General features: G+C 35.2%; 3 protein-coding genes, 1 long non-coding RNA gene and 3 other non-coding genes across 9 annotated transcripts in view; 2 read left to right on the top strand and 5 right to left on the bottom strand.

Moving 5' to 3' along the window:
- Positions 1 to 67: 67 nt before the first annotated feature.
- On the bottom strand, positions 68 to 1498 carry LOC117228988 (mpv17-like protein 2). 3 transcript variants are annotated; one of them, XM_076520551.1, is made up of 3 exons: positions 1180 to 1498; positions 676 to 837; positions 68 to 605 (listed from the first exon to the last, which is right to left on the bottom strand). In XM_076520551.1, the coding sequence occupies exons 2-3, from the start codon at positions 832 to 834 to the stop codon at positions 174 to 176; spliced, it is 591 nt and encodes a 196-aa protein (XP_076376666.1). In that variant the 5' UTR covers positions 835 to 837; positions 1180 to 1498; the 3' UTR covers positions 68 to 173. The 3 variants fall into 3 exon arrangements, with proteins under 3 accessions (XP_076376666.1, XP_076376663.1, XP_076376668.1); XM_076520548.1 differs by lacking the exon at positions 1180 to 1498 and adding an exon at positions 939 to 1173; XM_076520553.1 differs by lacking the exon at positions 1180 to 1498 and adding an exon at positions 1000 to 1173.
- A 381-nt stretch (positions 1499 to 1879) lies between these two features.
- dup (chromatin licensing and DNA replication factor double parked) lies at positions 1880 to 5033 on the top strand. The gene is made up of 6 exons (XM_076520542.1): positions 1880 to 2854; positions 2932 to 3184; positions 3256 to 3592; positions 3667 to 3849; positions 3926 to 4170; positions 4258 to 5033. Exons 1-6 carry the CDS (start codon positions 2067 to 2069, stop codon positions 4624 to 4626), a joined length of 2175 nt encoding a protein of 724 aa, XP_076376657.1. The 5' UTR covers positions 1880 to 2066; the 3' UTR covers positions 4627 to 5033.
- A 229-nt stretch (positions 5034 to 5262) lies between these two features.
- Positions 5263 to 6058, top strand: mRpL33 (mitochondrial ribosomal protein L33). Its single transcript, XM_033485101.2, has 3 exons — positions 5263 to 5421; positions 5673 to 5776; positions 5874 to 6058. Exons 1-3 carry the CDS (start codon positions 5381 to 5383, stop codon positions 5921 to 5923), a joined length of 195 nt encoding a protein of 64 aa, XP_033340992.2. The 5' UTR covers positions 5263 to 5380; the 3' UTR covers positions 5924 to 6058.
- A 573-nt stretch (positions 6059 to 6631) lies between these two features.
- Positions 6632 to 6751, bottom strand: LOC117229045 (5S ribosomal RNA). The gene has a single exon (XR_004492444.2). It is a non-coding gene; the product is annotated as a 5S ribosomal RNA (ribosomal RNA).
- Positions 6752 to 7093: 342 nt separating this feature from the next.
- Positions 7094 to 7213, bottom strand: LOC117229053 (5S ribosomal RNA). The gene has a single exon (XR_004492451.1). It is a non-coding gene; the product is annotated as a 5S ribosomal RNA (ribosomal RNA).
- Positions 7214 to 7555: 342 nt separating this feature from the next.
- LOC117229055 (5S ribosomal RNA) lies at positions 7556 to 7675 on the bottom strand. The gene has a single exon (XR_004492453.1). It is a non-coding gene; the product is annotated as a 5S ribosomal RNA (ribosomal RNA).
- A 2003-nt stretch (positions 7676 to 9678) lies between these two features.
- The window catches only part of LOC117228991 (uncharacterized), a 53849-nt gene continuing 50354 nt past the window's right edge, over positions 9679 to 13173 (bottom strand). The window contains exon 12 of the long non-coding RNA XR_013033048.1: positions 9679 to 10881. This is a non-coding gene — a long non-coding RNA (uncharacterized LOC117228991). The remainder of the gene's footprint in view (positions 10882 to 13173) is intronic.

Here is a 13173-nt window from a genome sequence, read left to right as displayed (position 1 = left end):
ATTTTTATAATAGGAAAATTAACAATTTAAAAAAGAAAAAGGATATCACTTAATAATTATATATGTATAAATATTTAAATATTTTTTATTTACCATTTACAATGATTAAATGAATCATTTGGATAAAATCTGTTTTGTTACAATTGTGTACTTGTCCAAAAACAGTTACCATATCAGTAACTATTTTTATTGCTTTTGGTGTTACTATGTTTTATTTGACTAGTATAAATATCATAACCAAGGGATATAGTATTATCGTAAAGGACCCTATATTTAGTTGGTAAGAAATAGAAATTAAAAATTTGTGCTGGTGGCCAAATAACCCATTCAGCTATATATAATATATGAGCCTTTCTAATAATCTCATTTTTTAGATCAGACCAGCTGTTTCTTTCTAATATACCTAATGTTACAAAAAAAATTGCTATACAAAGTGGAGAACAGATTAACTGATCAACAACAACTTTTTTTAAAACAGTACTAATTGATCGTCCTGGTAATCTAGCATCTAAATATTTATACCAATAGTGGCATACTATACCGATTGACATACCAGATACAGCCATATTTCTGGTTCTATTTACACTAAATTTATTCCAGTCACCCTATAATAAGAGAAAAACAACCATACCAACATATTAACATATGTTAAACGTTAAAGTAATATATAATTACCTTGAGTATTTCATAATGCTGTTCCAATACATCTCCTAGTGCAGACAGAGAAATAGATATAGCAACATTTGTATAAAGTAAATATTTAGGTGAAAACAATTGTTTTCCAATGATATGTATCTTCTTGAAAGCTGTACTTGCAGTTTTTCTTATGATCATAGTCTGTAAAAGATTTTATAGGTTAAGTTCTATAAATATCCTATAAAATTTTAATACACTGAAAATAACAGATTTACATGGCACATATATATTTAAAAACTTACAAATACAATAAAAATAATATTATTAATAAATATTGTTAATCGTTGTTTTAATAATAATTACTGTATAAGGTTATCACACAGGAACACAAGTTTATATAAAAACACATTGATCTTAATAAGATAACATCTACTGTGATTAAACTTAAACCATTTTTAAATAGGAAAAGCTAAGCCAATATGATACTATAATGCAAAGTATTTTAAGATTAGAGGTATTGTCACATGCATGGTTATACTTTACATTTTGCAATAACTGAGTAACGTTGACTAAATATAATTATATACATTTTCTAGTTAATGCACATAAGAAACACAGATTGTGCATTTTCATTCATAAGAAGCAATTTTTCTTTGTAAATGTACATCAGAAATTCAATTCTAAAACAGCTAATTGCCGCCATAGAAATCGGAAGCAGGTCATATTACAAATTTTTAACACATCAGCTTTTTCATTTAAAACATTATTATTTAATTTTAGTCTTTAATAAATATTTTGTGATATGTTTTTTACAGAATATTACGCATCGTAATAATTATTATTTCAAAAAGTAATTTTCACTCCGTTCGCATGAAATGGAGGAGGACAGTGTTAAATCAGAGAGAAGCTAAAATAATGTGCAGTTTACATGAACTACATGTAAACATCATGATTAACGTACACTTTTAAAAGTACATTTTTTAATTAAAATCTGCATGTAAATATAATACGGTTGATTTGTGTTACCTAATTGTATCCATTTTTAACATTTGAGACAAATTTGTGATTACTTAATGATCGTTACTACTTCTTTTCATAAATAAATTTGTTATCGAAAATTTCAGTTAGTATAGAAAACAAGATTTTACTTTGACGTGAAATGTAAATGATGTAAACCGATCGATGAATTTAAATTACGCGCGTTTCTTGTTGATATTGACACTGCAGCACAGCAGCAGCAGCAGCTGTTCGTTTACATTACGTTTGGCGCTCAAACTGATAAAAAAGGCGGGCTTTGGACCCTCATTATCGCCCGTAGCAATTAGTAAGCATTATCACAGGGAACATCGCGAGTCCGTAAACAGAGTGTTGAAAATTTTGAAAATTTTAACGGACATCTGCATCACGTGTATATATTCGTATATAAAAACATGTCTCAGCCGTCAGTAACGGCGTATTTTAATACGCGCAAGCGACAAGCTACTGACGATTTGCGAAGCAAGGCAAAGGTCTTGCTTCTTGAAGGAGACCAAACGAGGTTAGTGAGTAGCCAGAGTCGAAATTCGCAAAATAAAGATACTTCGGAATCGTCCGGATCACACACATTGGCTTCAATCACAGAGGATAGTACAATGGGAGCAAGTCCAAAAGTGATTCTAGTTCCAGAGAAAGAAATGGCAAGTAATCGTGCAATGAAACCAAATTCTGCTGTTCGCAATATACAATTCGATTCTCCCAAATCAAATGTACAAAAAACATCTAAAAGCAATCCAAAGCCTAGAGCTTTGCGCTCTCGAAAACTCTCTGGACAAGAGGGTCAGGCAGATATTCGAGAGAGTTTCCAGAAAGTTACAGAGGATTTGGATGCGAACAAAGTAGTATTGTTTGAGAAAAAAGGAGCTCTTAGTCCAAAGAAGAAACCTTCAGGAACACCAAAAAAGAATAATCCCGCTGCTGAAAATCTATCGAATGATCAATCTTTGAATAATTGTACTACTCCAAAAAAAGGTTTAACTATGGACAAACTAGCAAAACAGGAATTGTCTATAACTGATATAAAGAACAAAATTAACAAGTCAGGACGACTTGCAGAATTAAAAGCTTCTATTGCAAGATTTAAGAATTGTGAACAAAAGTTGGACAAATTACAAAAGCAGAATGAAATCAAGAAGCCACAAATACAGAAATTTGAGAAAATTCAACTTGAAATACCAGTCAGGTAAAATGTTTACAATAAGAGCAAAATATCATCTTGTGTTTCACCATGTTACTTATGTTACTTTTCATATTTTACAGCCCACAGAAAGCATACAAATCGCCAAGTAAAACATTATTAAGTCCAATGAAGAATAGAGGATTGAAGGCATCTAGTCCTCAGAAACGAATTTTGTTTGAACCCAAAGAATCGACTCCCAGTCCAGTAAAGGGTAGTCCAACTAAAGCACCAGCTTATCAACAGTATCTGTCTTTAGCTGAAAGTGGAACACCTGCTTTACCACTGCCATATCATTACAGATTTTTGGCAGAAGCATTTAGATGTGTAGACACGGTATATATCTATTTAAAAACTTATACACACTTTGCTTTTATTTTACACAAATAATGTTTTTTATTATGTAGGTGTCTGCAATGCTCTTTAATCGTAAAGAAACAATAACTTTCAAGAAATTAAAGCCTGCAGTTCAGGAATTATTACGTAAAAACTTTACATTAGAACACATGGCACAAATTAAAACTATTTACCCAAATGCATACCAGTATCACCAGGAAAAATATCGTACCTTTGGTTCTACATCTAAACAAGATAAATATGAGCTTGTTTTGGTACCGATTGTAGAAGAAAAAAATGGAAGAAATACACCAGACGCAGACGATGTCTTGAGAACAGCTTCTGAAGTTAGCATGGGACCAAAAGTATTATTAGATAGACGGAGGAAGGTCTATAATGTTTTACTTGGTAATAACAAGTTGAAATAGTTACTATAGTTACATTTCAGTCATACTTTACAATGAACTATTTTTTAATTACAGATAAAGTAAAGGATGAGCACGAGAAATTTTTGCTCAATTTGGAAACACCGATGAAGGTACCAAAGGAGAAGATTGTACGTTGGCATCCGGAGTTCAATGTTGAAAATTGCAAACCAATTGAACCATCAGAATTGCCTCAGCCACCAAATGTAGAAAAAGTTACGAGTGCAAAAGACGTTCTTGGTAAATTTAGTTTTATTAACTTATCAGTAACTACTTATTAATTATTAGTTATTAAATTATGCCAATAATTTTGTAGATAAAGCAAAATCACTATTCAGTTGCGGTACACGCATGGAAAAAGCATTACAGCGATTAGCTGAAGCAAAGATGACTTCAAAGGCATCTCCAGAAAGAGATGAGAAAAACAGTTCAACTCAAACTGTAGATACTATGCGGAAAGTTAATATTTCGGTTGTGGATACACCGCCCGCTACACCTACGGTGCAAAATAATTTCATTAATTCGGCGCTTAAAGGCATACCAAAGGCGCTTTTAGAGAAGGTACAAATTTAATATAAAAAATTGTTGCTAGTAAAATTTATATAAATATAATAACTAACGTTTTTTTCTTTGTATTTTGTACCTTAGGTGCGGGCTAAACAAGCAGCTAAAGCATTCGAAGCGATGACACGAACACCAGATGCCGACAAAGAAGCTACGATGTATTCAAGACTTCCAGAACTGAGTAAAATCTTACGTAACATTTTTGTAGCTGAGAAAAAAAGTGTTCTGACTATGGAATTCGTAATTGGAAAACTGGAGAATTCCTTCAAAGCGAAATTAACCCCCAATGAATTAGAAGAACACATACGTTTACTATGTAAATTACTACCTATATGGACTAGTATACACAACGTAAGAAAAATAGATTACTTAAAATTGCAAAAAGAAGTTGACCTTGGAAAAGTAGTCAAAAGATTGGAGATGATGGCAAATCATAAAGTAACATCTAAATGATATTAATTGTATACTATAAAATATTTTCATTTGAAATTTATTATCAATGAAGATTACAATTTTTTTCAAGTCCTTCATTATGTTTTCTACAATTTACTACTTCATTTAATTATATTTTCAATTAAGTAGATTTGATGTAGTAGCTAAATTTTGATTCAAAGAGGGAATGTAGATTTAATTTCACTTATATGCACAATACATTATTTCATATACATCTCATAATTATAAGTAAAATTATCATATAATACTAAGAAATGTCTGAGTTTCTGATTTCAGGTAATAGTGTTGTCTAGAAAATATTATGCAATGTAAAACATATAAAAGTGTATACAAAAATAATTTACATTTAATTTCCAATTTAACATCATTTATAAGATATCTAAACAAATATATACTTATTTATAACAGTTGTGACAATGATGCTTCACTTCGTTAGTGATTCTTCTATCGAGTACTATATGTTTAAAACCTATTATATCTTTTTTGTTAACAAGAAATGACTGAAAAAGTATGAAAGCACTTATTACTGCCAATTAATGATAATATGAATTTATTATTAGAAAATAACATTTAATAAACAGTCATCATTTTTTGTTCATTTAATGATAAAAGAGACAACTACTTTATCATCATTTGTGCTTGTTTCCTAACCTGAGAAAGTTTCTAACCTCTCTTGGTGTTGTTGTTCGCATTTGCGTTTGGAAAATAGTTCCAAGTGTACACGTTGAATTTTATATAAATATAATTATAAATCATGTTTATAACGAGTGTATTATGTAAAAAGGCTAAAAGCAAGTAAGTATAAGTTAATTCATTGATAAAGTAATTTTAACTGAAAATGATAAGTTGGTTTACATTCAATAAAAATGTTTCAATCCATCAGTTGTTTATTGATGTGTGCTTAAAGTATTTAGTTAAAGAATTCAGATTCTTTGAAGAATCATTTGTATATTAAAGTATATACTTATACAACTGACACGAGTGTTTGATACATATGCATCACACTGTCCTAAGCAGTTCTTACTTACATTCTTATTTTTTAATAGATATCTTTTAGTGTTGCTGGAAAGCGTAGCAAGTGGACACAAGTATGTACTAAGGAGAGAAAGAATAGCTGAAAAATTTGAAGGACCGCGTTATGATCCTTATGGTGAGCTGCTAATATTTTGTTCATTTTATGCATCAAATGTGTTTTGTATAACGTAAAGGAAAGAACTCATTTTATTAAAACATTATCTTTCTTTCAGTGGGTAATATGGTACTATACAGGGAAGTAAAAAAAATTAAAAGTATATAAATTACAATTCATTGGATATGTTCCTTTATAATGCGCTGGTTAATTACTTGAAAATAAAAATATGTGATAATATGTAAAGAATTAGTAGCAAGTGAAATATTTATTAATGCAAATACATTCTTCTTATTATCATCATTTTATTTCTTCTCCTTTTCGCTTTTTCTTCAATTGACAGAGGGAACTATAAATCAGAATCTATAATAAAATAAAAAATAGAGCCAACAAGCACGTGGTGTTCCCAAGCATTGTTTTGGTGTTCCTCACCTCCTCGTGGTGAGGAGGTGGTGTTCCTCAACATTGTTTAAAAATTCGATGATCGGACGAGAATCGGTTCTTTGCAACGTGATATGGCCGTTGGCGAAGTAACTGTGACAACAGTTACGCTTTCTTCTCTTCCAGCACATATCTTTTATGGTTATCCTCGAAGACAAGCAATGTAATTAATGTAGTGAACAATAATTAGAATATGCGGTTCGATCACTGAGGACATCCACAGATGATTTATGGATCCCAAGGAAGGATTTTTACTTGTTGCGAGGAATGTCTGAATACCATCTTCTTCCGCAATCCTTTATAAAATTAATGAGTAAATAATATATATTGCTGTTTATTAGATCATATGCTTTTGTTGCGTCATGCAAAAATTTGGTAGGGCGAACTGCCGTCTAACTTTATTAGCTTAGATGGCGAAAATAAATAAAAAAATAGAGCCAACAGCACGTGGTGTTCCCAGGCGGTCACCCATCCAAGTACTAACCACGCTCAACGCTGTTTAACTTCGATGATCGGACGAGAATCGGTTTTTTGCAACGTGATATGGCCGTTGGCAATGTATTAATAACAACAATTGCGTTTTCTCGTCTTCCAGCACATATCTCTCGTGGTGGCCCTTGAATACAAGCAATGCAATTGACAGTAACCAGAATATGCTGTTCGATGACTCAGGACATCCGCAGATGATTTGTGGGTGCCAAGGAAGGATTCTCACTTGTGTCCGAGGAATGTCTCAAAACCATCTGCACCCACAATCGTACATTATAATAATAAGTGAGTAATATACACTACTAGTTATTAACATCGTATGCGTTTTCTGCATTACGCAAAAATATTAGAAAAGAATAGGGTGTTTGAGTTTATTAACTTAGATAGCGGAAATAAATAAAAAAATAGAGCCAACAGCACGTGGTGTTCCCAAGCGGTCACCCATCTAAGTACTAACCACGCTCAACGCTGTTTAACTGCGATGATCGGACGAGAATCGGTTCTTTGCAACGTGATATGGCCGTTGGCGATGTATTAATAACAACAATTGCGTTTTCTTATTTTCCAGCACATATCTTTCGTGGCGGCCCTCGAATACAAGCAATGCAATCGAAAATAACCAGAATATGCGGTTCGATGACTGATGACATCTGTAGATGATTCGTCGGTCCCAAGGAAGGATATTCACTTGTGTCCGAGGAACATCTAATTACCATGCTCACCGACAATCGTTCATTATAATTATAAGTGAGTAATATACACTACTAGTTATTAACATCGTATACCTTTCTGCATGACGCAAAAATATTAGAGAAAGAATAGTTGTTTGAATTTATTAACTTAGATAGTGGGAATAAATAACAAAAATAGAGCCAACAGCACGTGGTGTTCCCAAGCGGTCACCCATCTAAGTACTAACCACGCTCAACGCTGTTTAACTGCGATGATCGGACGAGAATCGGTTCTTTGCAACGTGATATGGCCGTTGGCGATGTATTAATAACAACAATTGCGTTTTCTTATTTTCCAGCACATATCTTTCGTGGCGGCCCTCGAATACAAGCAATGCAATCGAAAATAACCAGAATATGCGGTTCGATGACTGATGACATCTGTAGATGATTTGTCGATACGAAGGAAGGATATTCACTTATGTGTCCGGGGAACATCTGACTACCATCTTCACCCGTAATCGTTCATTATACTAATAAGTAAGTAATATACACTTCTAGTTATTACATCGTTTGGTTTTTCTGCATCACGCAAAAATATTAGAGAAAGAATAGTTGTTTGAATTTATTAACTTAGATAGTGGGAATAAATAAAAAAAAATAGAGCCAACAGCACGTGGTGTTCCCAAGCGGTCACCCATCCAAGTACTAACCACGCTCAACGCTGTTTAACTGCGATGATCGGACGAGAATCGGTTCTTTGCAACGTTTGCGTTTTTTGCGTTTGTAAAGTGTTTATTTATAAGGCATACAGAATTATAGCGGACTTAAAAATAACTATAAAAATAAACGAAAAGTTCTTATAAAATATCGCAATACTAATGTATAAATGAACATTAGGTCTAAAAATTATTATTTATTAGCCGGAGGAGTATCGGCAGATTACCCCTCGTTAAACTAGTTATTTCATTGTACAAAAATGTCGCAAATATATCTATTTTAGTCTTGCTCCCCAAAAGCCTTTAACAAAATCGGAGCTCGCATCATAATTTTTAAACTTAATTGTAAATATATACATGTACACATAATTTACAAAGCTTGAATGAGAGTGAGATGTTTATTTACACAATGGTAGATGAGATGAAGGTGAGATGATTATTTACACAATGGTAGATGAGATGAGTATAGGGTGGAGTGGTGGAGATTTTATTTACAGATGGGATGGATGTGTTGAGGAAGATGTGGGTGTAGCGAGGGTGAAATGAGATGAAGTGATGACTTGTGATCATTACTTATCGAGTAACTTAGTAACTAATTTCATTCTTAGGAGCTATCGTCGAGATCATCGTTTCCTTTAAAAAAAAAAAAAAAATTGCACCTGCTTCTTTGGTAGCGGTGATGAGTGGCAGTTCAATAGCTACAATAATAGATGAACTTGCTCACTTTTACAGGTAACTACGGTGTCTTGAATCTATCGGCTAACCACCAGTATTTCTTATAGTCTAATTTTGTAATTTCTAGGCGATCTTTATTCGGGATAGCAGCGCTATATCGGTATCCTAATTCAAGTGTGATTTGATCATGCTCCTGTGGTGTGTGTTCGACACGTTTGTTTCCTTTGCGGCGCGGGATATGGTACAATACCGGAACCCCCTTTCTGTTTTGTATGTATCCTGATTTGTCCAGGTATACGAATGCTTCTGGAGGTATGAAGCCTGTTGTCAGGGTTTTTACGATGTAATTGTCGTCTGGGTGTGCTATTGGGAATATTAAGCTATTGTTTGTGACTTGTTTTGTGTTGGCAAAATAGTTTCGTGTTATTCTAACTATGAAATTATCGATTCTATTAATGTTGGCTTTATTGTATATAGTTTCGTTGCTTATGTTTCTTGTGTAGTTAGAGTGGGCCGATTTGTAAAGACCGAGGCAAGCTCTTAGGCATCGCCTTTCGAAAACGCGTATTTCTTCCATTATGGAGGCGGCGATGTTGTACCATATCTCGCAGCCGTACGTTATGATGGGTCTGATTAGGAGTTGGTAGCAGATTAGTTTTGCTTTTTTGGCAAGTGTGCGGGAGTGGAATAACCAGGTTCTTTGCAACGTGATATGGCCGTTGGCGATTTAAGAATGACAACAATTGTGTTTTCTTATTTTCCAGCACATATCTCTCGTGACGGATCTCGAATTCAAGTAATGCAGTTGACAATAACTAGAATATGCGGTTCGATCACTGAGGACGTCCGCAGATGATTTATGGGTCTCAAGGAAAGATTTTTTTTTGTGCCCGAGGAATGCCTGAATTCCATTCATAAAAGTAATAAGTAAGTAATATACATTGCTATTTATTACGTCGTATACTTGTTCTGAATAACACAAAAATATTATATGAAACAATAAATACAAATATAAACAATAATGTAAGAAATTTGATGATATAGCGTTGTATTATAGCATTAGATGATTCATTTTGATAGATATTTTTATTTTCTCTCAATTCTATGCTCGCAGTCGTAAGAATTCGAAAAGCGCCTAATTCATACTAAATATATGTATGTAAGAAAATATGAAGTGCATGTTGTGTTCATTAGAGACTAAACTGATATGCCTATTTCGATATTCTCATGTTCTAAACCAATTTAGTTTTAGTTTTATTGCCGGTATAAGCGATGGTTGACCAAATGTCATATCGCATAATGCTAATGACTGTAATACCGCTCGCCGCAGTTGAACATTAATTGAAGTTTTTGAAATCAAACAGTAGACTGAAATTGTATGTGCGGTTGCATATCTGGCACTAAGAGAAATGAAAAAAATAGGCCCGCGTATCGTCGCAGTCGAGACAAAAGACTCGGTTGTATTGGGGAAAAACAATACGATGCTATTCGTAAATGGTTTTGAATAGAGCCCACGGATATGAAACGTCTTACCGTTGGCTGTATGTATCGAAAGGAACGGGAGAAACAGAGAAAGAGAAACCTAGGACCGTCGAAATCGAGATTGGGGTAAGTTCCCTTTGATCTTTAACAAGGAACGCAAAGTTGTATTATTTCCACCTGGATTTCAAACGGTTTGAAATCCACGAGGCGTGAAACGCGTCCCTGTTCACCGTCTCTTTCCCTCTTCAGCCAGCAACCCCTTCCACGAGCTCACTTTCGTCCCGCTCGTTCACGTTTCTCGCTCCTTTTCGGGGGTGCTGTAGGAACTCCGGCGTCGTTTACTGATGTTGCCAATTCAATTTCTCCCTGTGGACCATTGTCGGTGACCAGAAAGGGGATCGCATCGGTAGAAGGGGTTCCCCTCTCCTCCCAAGTGCGAATCGTTTCTATCTTTCGCGATTGTGCGTGTGACAGCCTCTGACATCTACGCTTCTCGTTTTTCTTTCTCTCAAGGAAAACTTTTCCCTTGCCTTTGTCCGTCGCGAACGACCCCTTGATCTCTGCTCCTTAATTCGAGCGGTCGCGAATCTAATTGGCACTGTTCTGTCTCCCCAAAATTGTAAACTTTGTGTCGAACTCCACGATGAACCTAAAAATATTATGAAATGTTAGATTTAATAGAATTTTATATAGTTTCACTTCTATGTTTGCAACTTAAGAAAATGTAAATCCTATAGCTGTCAGGAAATATTCGGTCGATGTTGCGAATACGATTGTGCAATGCTCTTTAATACAATTATTTGCATCATGCTCTCCAATAAGAAGAGATCTCGTGGGTGGAATTGACGACTGCAGTCACCACGTTCTCGGCACGTTAACATTACCATTATTTCTAGATTCGCGTAAACGGTCAGCAGGCAATTAAAGTGCCCCGCATCAACCATCCCGGAGGGTTGAAAAAAAAAGGCATCAGAGCCGGCTACAGTGGGGAGGGGATGCGAAATTAATTCTGCGCGGGCTGAGACGGTAAATCGCGAAACAAACAGGCCTACGAGCGGCGAGAGAACGGGGTTGTTTTACGCGGCACAATGAGTTTCGAGGCGGCGTGCAACAGCGAAATTGTTAAAACGTCCGTTGTTTATGGTCGACTCGGTTGAGCCGACCGGTAAAGGAGGAAACAGTACGCAACGAAAGAGCGAGTCGGAGTGATGGGGAGGAGCCGCGGGAGTTGAAAGAAGGAACGAGGAGAAAAGCAAAACAGAAACGAAAAGGAGGAGACGAGGGACGAAGAGGGGAAAGAGAGCGAGAGAGTGAGAGAGGAAAGGAGAGAGTGTTTGAGAAAGAGAGAGAGACTCGTCTGAGCCTTGGCGCGTTTCAGTTGCCTCGCGTTCGAGGGCGTTTTTCGCCCGTGAGTTGTTCTTTGCTTATTACAGTGTGTGCACTGGGCTCGAGCTCGCTAAAGTGGTTTGCTGCTAATTAACTGCGTTATTTTTACAACTCTCTCGCTCTCATCCACCTCCCACGTTACCTAGCGCCTTCCCTCTCTCCGTTCCCCGACTGTTCTCTCACATTTGCAATGGGGTTCAATAATTCCGCGGCCGCAACGCCCTCTCTCGCTTCCTCGTTGGCTCCCACCACCCTCTCACCGTGTTTGTTATATTCGCGTTTTATGCGTACGAAACCACTATTTTTGCCGCATGCACCTGGAAACAGCCGGGGGATCAAGTTCAACGCTTGTGGATTCAAAGAGACGAATTTCTTCTATGTTTTTTTTTCTTTTTTAAATAACAAATATCGACTTTTTTATGTTTTCTCAAAAAAAATGAATTAATCTCAAACTTTGTCAATGATTTTATTATACATCTATCGTGTTACTTATACTTTTTTAAATGGCACTTGCATCAAAAGCGTAGCTTGGATCAGAACACTCCAAAAATTGTTTCATCGATGATTGACACGATAGATATCTGTTCTTCTAATTATCGTTTGACCTACGATAAAAAGAAAAAGTTATCTTAGACAAAAATACGGATCCTATTTATCTAATTTGAAGGAAACGCGTGGAAGTATTCAGCAGGTATTTACCAGCGCGATATGCTGGTCTTTCATGAACTGTATCTATTTAACTATGCCTTTCTGCGTGGAACTTTAGCGTCATAATCAAAAATTAAAGTATTAAATAATTAAAAATTAAATTAAATTAAATTATGAAAACGCGAATTTAAATATTTTAGTAAAGTAAAACCAATTGAAGGAACAGATTTATTGTTTATTATTTCATGTTTCCTGCGGGCACGAAGTGAAATGTTCCCCGGCTTTTCCTTTTTTGAAAATGGCTCTCGTCCCGCGCTTTTTTCCTCGTACTCACCGCCGTCTATACACACTTGTACGGGTTTAATTTTGCGAGCATATATTCTCTGTGTATTTTTTAAGAGCACGTTCGTGGAAGAAATTAACGAGGCAAAAATATCAGAAGGTTTTTTTTAAACGGCCGTTTCAAATGATTTTCAAGCACGCAGCTACTCGACCGTTATTTCGTAATATGTTATCGGAGAGCGAGTATTAACTATATACGAAACATCGTTTGAGGGATCGTACAAAGCGTTTTCGAGCTGCTTATGAACCTAAAAAAGGCCGAATCTGTGTGAAAAAACTGTCGAGCAATATTTCTGCGTATGCGATTACCTCTATTTCACTAGTTCGTAAAGTCTATTCGAAGATCCTGATAAAAAAATATGCAATTTAAATTACCACGATAAACTTCGACTCCGCAATTTCGGTCTTATCAACTAAGTGGTAAATAGTTATAAAAAGGTATCACCCTTCGACCTCGATAATTTTCAAACTGTCAACCTAATCATCTTGAGTGAATCCGTTTTGTAAATAATCGTCTAATTCAATTACTTTGACTTTTCGGGGTTTCCTGTGGTGGTGGTTCTAC

The sequence above is a fragment of the Megalopta genalis genome, chromosome 1 (assembly GCF_051020955.1).
Source record: "Megalopta genalis isolate 19385.01 chromosome 1, iyMegGena1_principal, whole genome shotgun sequence".
Taxonomy (NCBI): domain Eukaryota; kingdom Metazoa; phylum Arthropoda; class Insecta; order Hymenoptera; family Halictidae; genus Megalopta; species Megalopta genalis.
The sequence above is the reverse complement of the archived record's forward strand: the minus strand, read 5'-3'. Positions and strand labels throughout refer to the sequence as shown.